The 16,478-nt window shown below is 43.2% G+C and overlaps 1 protein-coding gene across 2 annotated transcripts in view; it reads right to left on the bottom strand.

The window, feature by feature from the left end:
* The window catches only part of Dbx2 (developing brain homeobox 2), a 31,059-nt gene that overhangs the window by 3,492 nt on the left and 11,089 nt on the right, over positions 1 to 16,478 (bottom strand). The window contains exons 2-3 of one of the 2 annotated variants that reach the window (XM_021184315.3): positions 13,261 to 13,356; positions 5,152 to 5,339 (exon numbers count right to left, since the gene is read on the bottom strand). In XM_021184315.3, coding sequence (XP_021039974.2) covers positions 5,152 to 5,339; positions 13,261 to 13,356 — 284 coding nt within the window. The remainder of the gene's footprint in view (positions 1 to 5,151; positions 5,340 to 13,260; positions 13,357 to 16,478) is intronic. The other variant, XM_085831577.1, reaches the window with a different exon arrangement.

Genomic DNA, 16,478 nt, shown 5'->3' with positions numbered 1-16,478 from the left:
AACCATAAAATACCCAGAGCAATAAAACTGAGAGGATGGAACTGGCTACATAAAACTGAGAAATTTCTGTACAAATAAACACGCTATAAACATAGAGAAAAACAGCAAACAGCGCAAAAGAATGAAAGGCAGGAGTCTGCAAAATATTTGCATACGTATCTCCACAACAGCAGATAAAATATCCAAATATTGGGAATAAGCAAGGTCATCAATAGATGAGCAGTTATGCAGATAAGACTCATCCATACAGTGGGACATTATTCACCCTGAGGAAGGAAGGTAATTCTGAAACTTGTTACAGTACAGATGAACCCTGAAGACATTAAGTTAAATAGAGTAATCCAAGTAATAAAAAAAAAAAATGCTGTGTGGCCCCACTCATACACAATGCTATACTCTATACTCATATGCCTCTGTGCTATAGCAGAAAATAGGAGGGGAGTTATCAAGGGCCCGGGGTAGGAGGAGGGAGGAGGCATTAGATACCGGAGGTTGTTGGCAGGGGTCTGGGGCCAGGGAAAGGAGGAGGTATTGGTATGGATGCAGAGTTTCAGTGTTACAAGATGAAGAGAGCTCTGGAGATGAACAGCAGTAAGGATTATGCAACAGGATAAACACACATAGTGCCCGTGAAATGAGAGCTTTAAAGATTAAAAATGATTGATTTCACATACGTATTTTACCACACTAAATATAAACGCGCAAGTGTGGAGAGAAATGCTATGATGGCTGTAACAGAAAACTAGAACTAATCTCAATATTCTTAATATTCTAAATATCTTGATTAATATCCAAAATAATTGCTGCATGTCAACAAGAGGAGACTCTGTGGGAAAATGCCAATTAATATACTTTAAATTGTCAATAAATTATCAAAAGCCTCTAAAATGCTGGTAGCTAGGAAAATTCAAACTAAAAGAATAATAAATACAATTGTCCATAAGGCTGGTAAGGCTTTTTAAAGTAGTAAAGGATAAAGCATTGGCAATAAAAGGGCTTGTCTGAGTAGAAATTTTCTACAGATCAGATTTATCTAAGACTGTTTGGAAAGAATTTTTAATCTGTCACAATATATACAATGACAGTTTAACATATAAATCCCATTCCTGGTTCCCTGTCTTACCAAATTTTTTTTTTTTTAAGTACACAAAGAAATGCAATGCCAAAGCAGAGAAACCAAATGGTTGGAATGTCTGATACGCCTACAGGATGATATACATCGAGGCTCACGTGAGAGAAAATGAAAAAGATGGACAGGACAGGCACAAAGGACCCATCCCATAACACTTGAGAAAAGAAACAGACCGGTCCATGCGGCCAACTGTGTTGCTCATGACAAGCCCAGGCTGGGGGAAGTGCATGCCTGTCAATCAACAGCAATCAACATGGCTTGTGTGCACCATGCAGTGGGGATACAGCCAAGCAGCACAGAAACATTTGCCGTGGTATGAAGAATCTCCCTGACAAAATGCTGTAGAAAGCACAGACAAGGAACTTGGGCTGAATGGATCTGTTTATACAAGTGGCAGAAACACAGACCAGGCTCATCTATCTTGCTGGGAGCTCGGATGGTGTGTGGTCTTGGAGGGCACAGGCCGACCGAAAGGGGCTATCAGGGTTTCTGTCTTCTACTGCTTCATCATCATCATCATCATCATCATCATCGAGATGATTTGTGAAACGCCCAAAGAACACACAGAGCCTATTTCAATTGCATAGATAGGTAGTCACCCACACACACATTCGAGTACCAGCTTATTTGTAGAGGAGGGATATAACGAATATATCCTATATAACAAATAGCAGATTCTTCATAGGATCCTTCCAAGCATTAAAGGACATCAGATGTTAGAGCATAACCTCAATTTCTGCATATCCATCCCATACATAAATTCATGTTAAGAACGGATATTCCAGCAAATGGAACCAAGGAGCATTGGTAAATGGTAATAGAAATTAACCTGGATTGGAGAGAAGTAACATGAGCTCTCATTTGTGACTTCACTAGTTTCCCTCTTGTTTTGCATAGCTGAAAAACAAGGAAGTTAATGAAATGCCAAATTGCTTACTAAAAGCTCCCCAAAATTCAACACGAAATCCAAAAGGCATTCATTCTGAGATACCTGAACTTTGAAAACAAGGTAACGAAGTAAAACTATGTGCTCGGCTTAAGAGCCAAATGATAGTGTGTAACTAAGAAAGCCGTTTCCTTGGTGTGGAGACTGCAGCCATCGCTGTCGCATCTAAAAGGCTGGGGTTTGATACCAAAGTGTCTCTGTACTTGCTCAGCACGAAGCACTCCTTCCTTCTCTCTGAATCTGCTTCAGGCTGATAACCCTGAGCCCCCTGAAACCCTGACCTTCCCGTGTTCTCCTCTCTAACCACGGGTCTTCTTGTCCCTACTTGTGGCACCCCAACCAGGTCTACTGAGGTACCTGCCACCCTAATTCAGGGCCATAAGGAAGGTCTGTCACCTGACTTCCTGGGATTTGAGGACCATTGTCTTCATTTGGGTTTTAACACTATAAACATCATGACCAAGGCATCTCTTATCAAGGACAACATTTCATTGGGGCTGGCTCACAGGTTCAGAGGTTCAGTCCATTATCATCAAGGCAAGAACATGGCAGCATCCAGACAGACATGGTACAGCTGGAGCTGAGAGTTCCACATCTTCATCTGAAGGCTGCTAGCAGAATACTGGCTTCCAGGCAGCTAGGATGAGGGTTTTAAAGCCCACACCCATAGTGACACACCTACTCCAATAAGGCCACACCTACTCCAACAGGGCCACACCTCCTAATAGTGCCACTCCCTAGGCTGCCATCTCCAGGCATGGGAGGCACAGTTTGCAGCCCTATCAAAAGCTTTACAACTACTGGTCTACCTCCCCTACTGGCCTGATGCACCAAAGCAAACCCCCTAATCGTGCTATCTAACTTCCACTGGCTAAGTAACTTCCTGGGATGCCAACACTGTGACAGCCCACCCAGCACAGGGTTACAAAGTAGACCCTGGAGATACAGCCATAATGCATAGGTTCCATCCATATGCTAAACTGCTCTGAGACTCATGAAATTCAAAGCAATCAATTAAGGTTATAGACTAATTGTCCTCTGCCACACAACAGACTGGTTCCTACCACTAACAAGTATTGAGGACAGCATAGCAGCTTGTGGAATGAACCGTTTCCCAGGGGAAAGAGCAATTTCACACACTAGGACATGTTTGAGATAGTGTCTTCTCTACTTTAGTTCCTTTATACCAATTCAAAATATCCTGGTGGATGTGGGCCTATAAGGAAAGTGGGGTGTGCCTGCTGTGTTTCTATTGACACAATAGACACCTTCAGTTACATGCCCTTTATGATGGCTGGTTTTTACATTAACTATACATAAGCTATAGTGATCTGAGAGCAAGGAACCTCAGTCAAGAAAAATGCCTCTGTAAGATCAGGCTGTAGGCAAGCCTGTAGGGCATTTTCTTAATTAGTGATAGTTATGGAAGGGCCCAGCCCATTGTGGGTGGTACCACCACTAGGCTGGTCGTTCTGCGTTCTGTTAGAAAGCAGGCTGAGCAAGATAGTGAGCAGCACCTCAACTGTGGCCTCTGCATCAGTTCCACCTCCATTTACTGGCCCTGTTTGAGGTCTTGTCCTGACTTCCTTCAATGGTGAACAGTGATGTGTAAAAAAGCATACGTCAAATAAACCCTTTCCATCCCAAGTTGCTTTGGTCATCCCAGCTCATCACAGCAATGGTAAGCATGACTGAGATACCCTTGTATGTGGACACCCTGCACAGCTGCAGACGGTGGCTCAAGGAAACCAGAAATTCCTATTAGGCTGCTTGAGATAGAAATGACATTCCAAACACCTTTGCCACATGATGCCAGACCTACATTCAGTCTTCTGCGTTTCTTCCTCTAGAAGTTGGGCAGGATTTCAGTATGGAAGATGAAAGAAGGAAATGCTAGTGTTCTAGGAGCTAATTGGCCATCTTGAGAGTATTCTGTGCTTTCGAGCTGTGCATTCATAACTGTGTGGAACAGTAGTGAATGAGAAAGGTGCAGAGGCTGCAGACATGAAATGCACAGAGTAAGGAATCCCATCCAGAGGGGTCCAGGAGCCTCCCATTCACTCTCCGATTTGGGGTTGAAAGTGAAAAGGAAGACAGGAAAAATTGGCTCCTGCTTTTGAAGGTGATTACTTAGTCTGCTTCTCCGGATTAAAAACAATAAGCACACATATATATGTACACATATATACGTATATGTACACACACACATAATAGCAAGAATGTATAATATGATATTTATATATACATATATATAAAATATATAATACCATGGATGTATCATGTAATTTATATATACATATACACATATATAATAGATATAATATATATAACACTAAGAATGCATATGCTATATATACATGCATATACATACATATATAATATATAATGCCATGGATGCATCATATACTATATATACATACATATATACACATATAATTATATATTATATATTTCATATATATAAAATACCTGTAACCACAAGCTTTTTCCACCTAGTTTCTTTGTTCCCAGAAATAACAACTCTGAAACTTCTTATATATGAACAAATGCCTAGGTCAATAGCTTTGAAATGTTTCAGCTAGCTCATAACTTATTTATCCTGTTTAAACTAGTCTAAGTCATTCCACCCCTCTCCTCAGGTCCATGTGGCAGTCTCCTCCAGTGTTGAGGAAAATCCTCTGTGCCTGCTTTCCCACAATTCCTCTCCCTCTCCCTCTCCTCTCTCCCCCTCCCCCCTCCCTCTCCTGGAACTCCCACCTTCTACTGCCTGCCTCAGCTCATTTCCATAGGACACTTTTACACAGGGTACAAGAGATTCTCTCTACAATACCAAGGACATACATGTATATATTCCTTCACTTCAGAAAAAAAAATTGAATTCTGTGGCTCTGCTTTGCCACCCCAGTGTGTGTGGATCCTGTCTTCACACAGGATTTGTCCCATGGGCCTCAACCTACTGAAAATTCAGAACGCTTTGGGGTACAAACCTGGCACAAGATATATTTGCCAAAAAAAACAAATTTCACACTGCTGTTGAAAGTAGGACTAGGATGCACCTTTCTCCTCACTGTACCTGTGACTCCTTCAGTCCCAAGCTGACCGCAAGTTTCCTTCGGTCTGTTTTGCTGATGTATTTCTGCTTCTGAAACATTTTCTCCAGAGCCTTTCTCTGGTCCTCTGAGAACACAGCTCTTCTTAAAATCCCCCTGCGAGCTTTGGAATTTGAGTCCTGGGTCAGCAGAGGCAGCCCGTGTTCTTCTCCTGGCAGAGACAAGAAATACAAAAGGGCACAGGGTTAGAGAGGGCAAGCCCTCGGACTCTCAGAACAGTGGTACCTCATAGTTCACACGGTGGCAGGCTGTTCTCTCTACAGCAAGAGCTATGTTGCTTAAGCTATCTGAGTAGTGGACTTCTTTGAGGACCCGAAAAATGCTGATCATGGAAGGATGTCCTAAGTAGTAAATAAAGCAGTACAAAGATAGCTCAAAGCCCAGCCCTAATCAACAGTCCCACAAATCTGCTTCTCACTTGGTCTTTCTGGTAGATATATATGCATATACATACGCATACACATACACATATACATACACACACATATATCATATACATATATATCATATACTGCGGGAAGCGGGTGCAGCCGCAGGCCCTGTGAAACCCACTTGTTTACTACCTTGCCTGAGCATGCGCAGTGAGGCTGCATGCGTGGGTTGCCTGCCAGGCTGGACTGTTCCTCCTGATCGGGACCTGTCAGTCTATCTGCAAACGACCTGAGCACTGCAAGGAGTGTGTGTGTGAATTCTGATTGGATGAGGTGGGGTGGAGCTAGTTTAGCCCTTGCTGTGAGTAGAAGTAGTAGTAAGAGAAGCTGTTGTAATAGGAGTTTAGCCCTTGCTGCAAGAAGGATGGAGGTAGTAGAAGAAGCTGCTGGGGAAAAGAGCTGTAGGGGAAAAAAACCACAAGTAAACACGTTCCTGAGTGAACCCGCCGTGTAGTCCATCCATGTCGTTCCTGTCGCTGCGGGCTGGAGGGGGAGACCAGAGACCTGTACAAATGGTAGCCCGTATGGGGAACTCATTGCGTTGGTCGGCAATGGTAAGTAAGAAAATTTTAGTAAGCAGAGGTAAGGAAGAGAGCTGTAAAAGAAAAAGCCTGAAGTAAAGTTGCTGTGTGAACCCGCCGGCCTGGAGTGGAGACAAGGACAATATACAAATACACACACACACACACACACACACACATGTGTGTGTGTGTGTATGTATACATATACATATCACAACCAGTTACTTCCAAAGTTCTTAAAGCGATGCAGATCCAATTCTATGCAAAGGACATAAAGCTGAGGCACCGCCCAGACATCCTCAGTCCAGCCTGGCTCTTTCCTCTTGCACTTTGGCACCGTTGATTTATAAGCTGTAGCCAATCTAACAGTGTAGCCCAAAGTATCAAAAATTAGAAAATGGCAACTACCCAAAGAAGGGAATAAACTATCCAACCTTTAAAGATGAAGACGAAGGACAGACAGCAACAAAGGAAGGACCACATGTGATGTTTTAAAGCGTGTGCTTACAACCAGGAAAAAGGCACCAAGGAGAAGAGGTTGAATGGCCAAAGTGAACACCACCACGACCGTCACGGGAATGTGGATGTAAAATCCATGCCCACCGTCTACAGTCTAAGCTTGGATCTATTTCCCAGCCAGGAACAACTTGGCTGTGGCATAGGTGAGGGCTGAAGATGGATCCAACACATCCTGAAGGCGCTCACAGTTGATGAGGAAAAGCACAAGGGCTCTGAGAGTTAGGCAAGCACATGACCATCACGGACAGTGCAGAGCCACAGAGGAGCAGCAGCCAGAACAGGAGAGACCACAGTCAACATACAAACAGCCCGAGTGGGAGGCCGACTAGACAATCCCCAGAAGAGCATCTTCATTCCTTCCCAGTGTCGGGAGGAAATCCGGGGCATGACGCCGGGCGACACCAGGTGATGAAGAAGCCACATTGAGGAGTCACACACAGCCTGGTGCTTCCATTGTGCAGAGTGTCACCAAGAAGAGGACAGAAGATAACTGGGAGGCTAAGTTAGAGCCACTGAGAGGGTGTGTGAAACAAGCTTTGGATATAACTTGACTAAAAGGGCCTTGCTCAAAGACAGGATGAACCCAGGACCACAGGGAAGTAAATATTTCTGATGTAACAAAAACTTCTACATTTATATGTAACGTACAGGAACCTTATAGACTACAAAGGTGGTTTTAGAAAAATGAATGATTTCAATGCCTATGGCAAGTTCTAGGTCTTAAGATAAGGCAATGGGGGAATGATACCCCTAAAACTTCCAATATAAGTCCTAACAAGTTAATTTTTTTGAAAAACTGGGAGTCCTGTAGAGGATCTATAGATGCAGTTCTACCCTTGTTGGGGACAAGCACTGAAGCCAAACCTCACGCTTCGGGGAGCAAACCTCCCCCTGGACCCATACCAAGTTCAGGTATTAACTTCTGGGCCTCCTTTCTTTAGTTTCTCAGGTTTGAGTGCCTGAAAATGAACAGTAACAACAATGAACAGCAACAGTGTATCAAACACCAAGAACAGTGTATCCTTCATGCCTTTTCTATGTGTCTCTCCCATTGGTGCCCCCACCACCCCCCCCCTTACCCAATCTTACACAGATGCTATTTTACCATGGGCTACCTGACCCCACTCTGGGAAACATTCCTGTGCCTATTCTTACAGGAAGTCTTAAATAGGCTTCTTCAGAGATACATGCTCCTCATGCCCCCCCCCCCCGACTACTAATATGCATTGGGCTTAGAGGTAGGTAAAACTGCAGAGGAGAAAAGATAGAATATCAAATGTAAGCACCAAGGTAGACCACTATAGAAGTTTGGACAAGTAACCTGGGCATGCTGTTGCTCATTTTATGTTTGGATCTGTTTTCTAGTAGACACAAGCAACCACGGGACCAACCTTCAGAAGGGCAGTGTTCCTTTGTCATTCCTGGGGTCGCTAACCCTGCCATGTTTTATCACAAGCTCTGTTTCCAAGGTGGGCTACCCAAGGGTCATACAGCCCAGCTCACTCCTAAAAAGCCCTGTTCAGTTTCCACACTAAAAAACCCCAAATCCATAGACCACTAGAGCCAGCCCACCCCACAGCTTTGAAAGGAAGGTAAAGAGTATGGGGAACAGTTTTGACTCTAGGATTCTTTCAGGATAACTCAGACTGGAGGCTACCAACAGCCCTTGGAGGATGAAAGCTCTCTCACCCTTCCAATGAACTCAGTAGCTTCTCAGACCTGGAGAGAGAGAAGCAATTTGCTTCATCCAGGCCTCTCCAACAGGCCAGCTAAAATACCACTAGCCTCTGTTGCGTGTTTCTTCAGATTTCACTATTTACATCTGAGTCTGTCTCCTGATGTCAGTTCTCCTTTGATGAGGAGGATAGGAGTAACTGTAAAGGTCTTTCACTCTCTGACTTCCTCTTAGCTTGGGTTTTACCTGAGTATCTTCTATTCAATGGGCCTAACCCAGAATGGGTCCTGGGCAGCCGCCGAATCCCCACACGATTGCTGATGCTAAGAAGTGCTTGCTGATAGGAGCCAAGTATGGTTGTTCCCTGAGAGGTTCTACCAGCACCTGACCAATACAGATGCAGATACTCACAGACAACTATCAGGCTGAGCCCAAGAACCCCAATGGAAAAGTTAGAGGAAGGACTGAAGGAGCTGAATTTGAAGATGGTTGAAACCCCATAGAAAGAACAATATTAACTAACTGAACCACCCAGAGCTCCCAGGCTCTAAGTCACCAAACAAAGAGTATCCACAGAGGGAGCCATGGCCCCAGATACACATGTAGCAGAGGATGGCCTTCTTTTGACATCAATGGGAGAAGAGGCCCTTGGTCCTGTGGAGGCTTGATGCCCTAGCATAGGGGGATGCTAGAGCAGTGGGGTAGGAGTGGGTGGGTGGGTAAAGGAGCTCCCTCATAGATGCAAAAGGGAGGGAGGAGGGGGAATGGCATGGGAGTCTCTGGAGGGGTAACCCGGGAGGGGGAGTCTAGTAGGACTGGGATCTCCTCCTCTGCACAGCCTGTGGCTAAAGCACACCTCATATGCCGATGATGCTCTGCACACACAGAGATGGCATTACATGACTTTCTTCTATTCTGTAACTCAGAACTCTTTTAGGGAACCAAGAGATTTTTATAAGCTGTTCTATAGTTGACGTCATGGGATACCTGGGGAATGGGTTATAGAAAAGAAGCCTGCAGACCTGGGAGGTCCCCACTGTTACCATCTGGGCTGGATGCTCAGGCAGAAAAGAAAAAGAAAAACCTGAGCCTTAGCAATGAGACTCTGCCTCTGCCTCTCTGGAGCTTTGAATGGAGCCGTCAGCTGGGAAAGCCTATTGTGTCGAGTCTCTGAATCTACCAAGATTCTTCTTGGTTGACTGGAGGTCATTCGTCTCTGCGACACCACTCCGTCACTTTCGAGACGTCAATACCTATATTCAAATGAGCTACGGATTCAATGATTATCTTCTAAGCAATATAATCAGATTCTTTCTTAATTTAAAAACAAAAAACAAAACAAAAAAAACAAAAACAAAAACGTGTCCCTCCAAAGATCTTAGAATGGTTAAATTAAATCTCTCTGCATATTAACTATTTTATATCTGCTTGGGTATATGTGACAGGAATTTCATTCGGCCTTTACTAGGTTTCCACAGCTCTGGCCAGTTTTCCCAGACTACCCATCACTCAAGCTCAGAGCGGTAAAGCCAGCCCTCAAGTCAGATGGCACTGCTATTAATCAGTGCATTGCCCGTCTGTGAAAGTGAGACCCACAGACCCGATCTGAATTTACCCAGCAAAACTAATGCCCCTGCCTGCCGCTGTCCACAAAATGCTATACTCACACTTAGGGAGATACAATGCTCTTTTAAGTTTTAACAAAGAAGAAAAAGGGACAACGCTGAGCTGGAAATGTCAAAAGTAAGTGCCCCTTCAGGAAAGGGCAGAGCCGTTTGCCCTGGTGGCGAGTTTCCTCCGCTCAGACTTACATAAAGTTGGTTCCAAATCCAAGCTCTGTCTTCTAGGGCATAAACTTCTTGAAAGGTCAAGTTGGGTACTCAGAGACAAAATGAAATAATCATCTAATTAACTCAATTTGCTTGCCTACCTAATTAAGATTTCATTTTTTAAGGTGGATTTTTTTTAAGTCATTATCTACATCATTTACACAAGTTTCCCTTTCATTTTAGCTGGGGAATGTGTTCTTTTTGAAAATGAGTTTATGAGTGTAATATCAAAGGTTTTTTTTTTCCATGCAATGCTTTAGGGGAGGGACCACCTTTTATGGGTGCCTTTCGATTTTTTTTTTCTCTACTGTTCTCAGTGTCTTGTTAAAGTGTTTACTGCATGTGAGAAGGACATTGAGCGAACAATGGCTTCCACATTTGCAACAGGGAGTCAGCCCTAAATCTGAGGGGTCAGGAAAACTCCAATGGAAGCTGTTAAGCAAGCACATCACACTGAGAGTGGAAGCAACACTTCCCTTGCCCTGCTACAGATGTGCTGAGCTGCTCCTGTGCTCTGGGAAAGAGCAGAGTCAACCTTCTGAGGCAAGAATGGTAGCCATCAGCTTCATCGCTTGGTCAGAGTTTTAGCTCTCATCCCTACTTTTGGCTGTCCAAGTGGAAACTTAACACAAGCTTACTTGAACAGTTCATTTTCTCTCTTTCTCTCTCTCTTTTTTTCTTTTTTTTTTCTTTCTGCAATGGAAAATAATTTAGTGACTTGGACATAAACACTTATTATTTTTTTAAAAAAAGAAAGTCTAGTAAATTCCTTTAGCTTTTTCTTTTCTTTTCTCTTTTTATAAAAACGCTGCAGATGTATGTAAAGCTCATTAGCCACACCCTGGTTAACCCAGTTGTTTCTAGAGAATTCTTTACGGACATCAAGAGAGCACCGTATTACTAGTTGCTGCCAATGTGAATGAACATTATAAATAGGAAAATAAGACATTCATCTCAGAGTTATAAGTAATAATGGGACACGGCGCCATTTATTAAAAACACATGTGGGTTCTCTAAATGGTCTTCGAAGGCCAACATTCGGAGGGCAGACAAGTCAAGGGCAGTATATTCTACCGTTGATCTGAACCACACTGATCTTTCAAGCCAAGTGGTTTCCCCGCCCCCACCCCAAGATAAACATGGGGCTTGGAGCCCTGAGGGATGAGTGTCATTTACCACAGCTCTGCAGAGGGCACTGGGTGTGAAGGGTTGAGAAATAATGAGAAAAAAACCACAACCTTCTTAAAATAATCATTGGCGCTCTTGGGAAGATGACGTGCTCTAGTAAACCTCACCAATGCGTTTTTTTTTTTTTTTCTTATTCATTAAACTGGCCCAAACGTTTATGGGTTAGAGACTCTTAAAACACTGCTTTAAAATAAATACACTGCACCGCCATGTATACCCACATGCCTGAGCATCCTTCTGACATGAAACAGTTCCACACGCCCTGAGCTGTAGCACTAGCAACCTGCTAAAGTAAACCGATATCAAGATGAAGCAAGTGAACTTAAGTGTGAGACCTCTTCAATAGATGGAGGTGCCACTGGGATGGGGTTTAAGCATCTGGGTTTAAACATCATCTTCTCCAGACATCTTTGCCCGACACTCCTCTCTCTGATGATAAATGGTGCCTTGATTCGCACAAGTTTCCAATTGCCCTCATAGAGGACCACCTTGAAGGAGCGAGGAAAAGGTTTCGTCATGGTTTCTATTTCACTATTCAAATGCAATACATTCTAGTTAAATCGACAATTAATAGGTCACTGCCAAAATAGCAGTGTATCGGTCCTGGTTAATACACAATCCCCACAGTTGATAATGGGCCCTTGTGTATTCAGCGAGTCCCTATATACACTCAGCTCAGCCACTAAAATCCCCTTTCAGGTGAACAGGGCTATATGGGAAGATGAGCTAGAACGAGTCTATAAAAGTCAGCTCCATTCACTGTTTTATTTTTCAGCCAAGGGCTTTAAATGGCGTCCAGAAACTCACTCGGAATGTGAAGCAGGAGAAAGGACTGACACACAGAGCCTGGCTTTATGACCACACAAAAGGACAAATGACCCTTGCCCAAGCCCTCTCGCTGTGAAACGGTCCCTAAAGTTCATCTGCAGAGTGAAAAATTGTGGTGAGGTCGCGTGTGGATGAGTCCAGCGAAAGTGAGCATTGGTCATGGGTCTGTCGCCCATTGTAGCCGCGTCCCAGGCGTGTAAAGGGCTCTGTGGGAAAGTATCGGCCTCCTAAAGAGAAACTCAGAAGCCTGCAGCTCATTAAACAGCAACATTTGCTGCTTCGCTTGTCCAGAGTCATTCTGTGGGGAAACGGCTCCCCTTGAAACTTCCATGAAGCACAAGAACACATACGGGGCCATGGGGCCTGAAACCCACTATGAGGCTGGGACTGGGGACTCACACTCACTTCTCCACTCTCACCTGTCGCGTGGCTGTGTACCTGTGCAAGTGCCTTCTCCTGCCCCCCACCCCCGCCTGACTCTCTCTGTGGCTCATCCTCTGTGTGTTGATTTTACTGACACACCAAGACACCTGTGTGCATGAGAGAGCGTGGGCACCACGATGCCCCATTCAGTTTCTCCTTTCCCAGACACAAATGAATTTTGCTTTTAGAGCGTTTAGAGAACCCTGCCCTGAAAATATTTACCCCCTTTTATGATTCCGAGTTTCTAATTATTTTCTAGACCTGTGACTTTTTAGTCACTTTAAGCCAAATGGAAACACCACACAGCGCCCTCTGTTTGCCTGCTTTCCTCCTCTTCCCTTCTTAAATGGAGTGTGGCTGCAGGTTTCAGAAAGTGTCAAACTGGTCCCTCTGAGGTCTGTTATATCAAATGGAAAACAGGCTCTTGCCTTGGCGCGTCAGCTCCGGGCTCAGTGTGGCCCGAAAACCAGCTCACAATCGCTCACTGTGCCTAGGTTTGATAATCTCTGGAAACCTCCTGAATGGGGTCGCTGTGATTTTTAGTGAGGAATTAGCTCCTTGCCGGTGCACTGCCAATTAGCTTCCCTGAGCACATTAAATCCTGCTGCTTTGGTTTACAGAATAGCTGAGGCATTGCTGATGAAGCATTAAAACTTACTTGAAAAAGCTGTGGGGGATGCTGGGCGCCTGCAGGACCCACCGCAGCATGCAGAGTAGAATGGCGGGGCGCTCAGAAGAAAGGGTTTGGAAGGCACTGCAGAGAAAGCATTGATCCCATTGATTAACCGTTTCTTTTACACAACATTCAAAACTCCAGCCCCCCCAGCCCCCCCCCCGAGTGAAGGCACTCCATTGCTGAACCTTCCTTCCCCTCCATTCTAACTCTTTACCGAAATTAAAGTCATTTTAAAGTGTCAAAGTTCTTGCCTAGTACTCTCCTCGGGATTTGGAAGATGTGGTGGAAAGATTCAAGCCTGCGTGGATGTAATTACAAATAATGAATAGCGACTGTTCTTTTATACAAGGAACACTAGGGTAATAGTATGCAATCAACATCTGCAATGATGGACGAGCCCTCTGCATCTGCCCTGGCCAACATGGCAGCTTCTGGCCAAAGGCGATTGCCAAGCTCAAAGATGGCTAGCTTGAGTAGGTACTAAATCTTCAGACCAAATTCATTTAAATTTAAAGAGGCTCTTGTGGCTAAGGATTACAATATTAAACGGCATGGTTCTAAACATTCTACTTACCAAGAAACAATTTTTAAATGTCTGGTTGTTTTGAAGAGATTATATCATCTTCAGGGCTCATTTTCAGGTTCAAGGAAAGATGTGGCTAGCTGGATTCTCAGGGTGCTAAGAGCGGATTTACTGAACAGCTCCATGGTAAGAGAGCTGTTTCTGACCCCAGCCATGTGTCTTAAAGCATGTACAAACAATCCCATCGCCTCTCAAGGCAAATCTGGTTACCAGAAAGCAATTTTACCCCGTAGTGAGTCAGCCCTTAATTCTCTTCTGCTCAGCTTATTCAAACACAGGATTCATAATGGAATGGAATCCTTCATGTGTGGGAAGGAGAATAATTGGGGCATCTAAATAATAATGATGTTTTTTATTATTATTGTATGTTATTCTGATGTCTTGACTACACCATATCACAGAGACAGCAACCATTTTACTTAAATATAATTTCAGAAAAGTTTTGATCTCTGCTCCTCACTCCGTAGAAACCCAACTCTAAAGACTGCCGTGGACTCTAATAGACTGTTGTTATTAATGATGGTAATTAATGTAATGATGTAATTAATGGTTGAATGCTTCGACATACCATCTTCTTTAATAAAATGCATTAGTGCAGCATAAGTAAAGGTCATCCTGCCAGACAGTGGACACCTGCTTTTACCCTGACACCCATGGCAGTATTACCTGACATACGGTAGTCAGATTTTTAATACTTGGATAAATGATCTTTGAAATGAAGAACAGGAGGGAACAGGGATAAGACATTCACTGAGTTCTCTGCCCCAGGACACCCTCAAATATGGAATCTTTTGAGACTGATGACCTCAAAATCTAAATCTCAACCTGAAAATATTTTTACTATCTTCTCTTTTCTTCATGTGGCAAACATCTCTCCTCTTCTTGATCACACTAGATAATCTCATTCTGCTATGCCCACACACCTGCTTAGAGAACATGATATTTTCAGACTTGTACTTTTAAACCAAAAAGCAAGTAGTTATTTTAACCAATGTCTTTTAAAAGTTATCATAAAGCAAATAGATTGCCCAAGAGGAATATTTATGGTATTTGTAGACTCCCAGAGGCCTCAAAATTGTAAACTAGTTAAAAATCCAGTATCTTTCCCCCATCACATAATGTGGAGATGTCAATATTATTGCGTTTACTTATTTAATGTCTGAATTTCTATAAAACATAAAGTGTTTTAGTGCTGTTTTGAAAATTGGTAACTGGTCAAGGAGAGGAAAGGACACATTAGTTTTGTTTTCCAAAATGAACAGCTTTATTACTAGTGTTGACCGTAAAACCATCAAAGAAATGATCATTTTATTTGGATTATACATTTTATAAAAGTAGTCCATGAAATTCTAACAGTGTGGTCACCTAAACTAGATCTGCATAATGTCACCAGTTGACATTCCAACATAGATGGGAAAAAAATAATCTCACAAGGCCCCACCCCCAGGTGAAGGACTACAAGCAAATGTCAACCACTAGGAGAGGGAAACGCAGTCTTCTTGGGGGTGAGCTGCCTGATATGGTGTTCAATCCCAGTGGTCAGCCTTAAACACCAAGGGGGCGCAGCATACCTACGTTAAGGAGAGGTGCTGAGGTTGGGAGATAGTAGGAGGATGGGGGGATGGTTGAAGGCAGAGAATATGGACTGGAAATAATATAAACACAGCATCCTTGTATGAAATTCTCAAAAAAATAATTAAAGAACAGTATAATCTTTTTTTTTTTTAAAGATTTATTTATTTATTATATGTAAGTACACTGTAGCTGTCCTCAGACATTCCAGAAGAGGGCGCCAGATCTCGTTGCGGATGGTTGTGAGCCACCATGTGGTTGCTGGGATCTGAACTCTGGACCTTTGGAAGAGCAGTCGGGTGCTCCCACCCACTGAGCCATCTCACCAGCCCCAGTATAATCTTTTAAAGACTGCATCTCCATTACTACTATGGACATATAAGGTTGCATCTTTTAGTTTATTTTCAAGCATTTCTGTTAACTTGTTAGCTCTCTAAAATGAGCGTTCTTTGCATAATTAACCATGGCTATTGGGGTTTTGTGCTCTTCTTTGTTTTTACTAGGTAGGAAAATGTTGCAACGATGTATATAATGTTAAGCATCTAACATGTTATCTGGATGTATCAAAACTGTGTATGTCCCTTTGGGGTTTGTCCAAGTTTAGGACATAGAAGACCACACACCAGGGACACACAAAACAAGGCAAGGCATAAATAAAGTACACATTGTCCTATTCTAAGAAAATATTTCCCAGGCTTAGGCTGTAGTCCTACCGATGGAAAAATAATGGATTGAAAAAAAAATGTTTATGTGAGACAAGACAGCCATCAAACTCCCCTGTGATCAGTGTGCTTTTGAAAGCGTATGATCTGATGTTAAACCAGAAAAGCTTCCATTGAACAGTCTGCCATCATGCCATGCATTGCTCCACTTGAAATTTGTAAACAGACTGACACCAAAAAAAAAAAAAAAAAAAAAAAAAAAAATCTTCGACGGCAGAAATATAACCAAGATCTGCAGTACCCATTGTAATTGGGGCAATAGAAACTGGCTTCCACATTGTGACATGAGCAGACTGGCAGTTCCTTTGTGCGGAACGATTTCA

The sequence above is a fragment of the Mus caroli genome, unplaced genomic scaffold (assembly GCF_978045245.1).
Source record: "Mus caroli unplaced genomic scaffold, Mus_caroli_1 scaffold_16, whole genome shotgun sequence".
Classification (NCBI taxonomy): Eukaryota; Metazoa; Chordata; class Mammalia; order Rodentia; family Muridae; genus Mus; species Mus caroli.
Note: the sequence above shows the minus strand (reverse complement) of the source record. Positions and strands in the feature narration are given on the sequence as shown.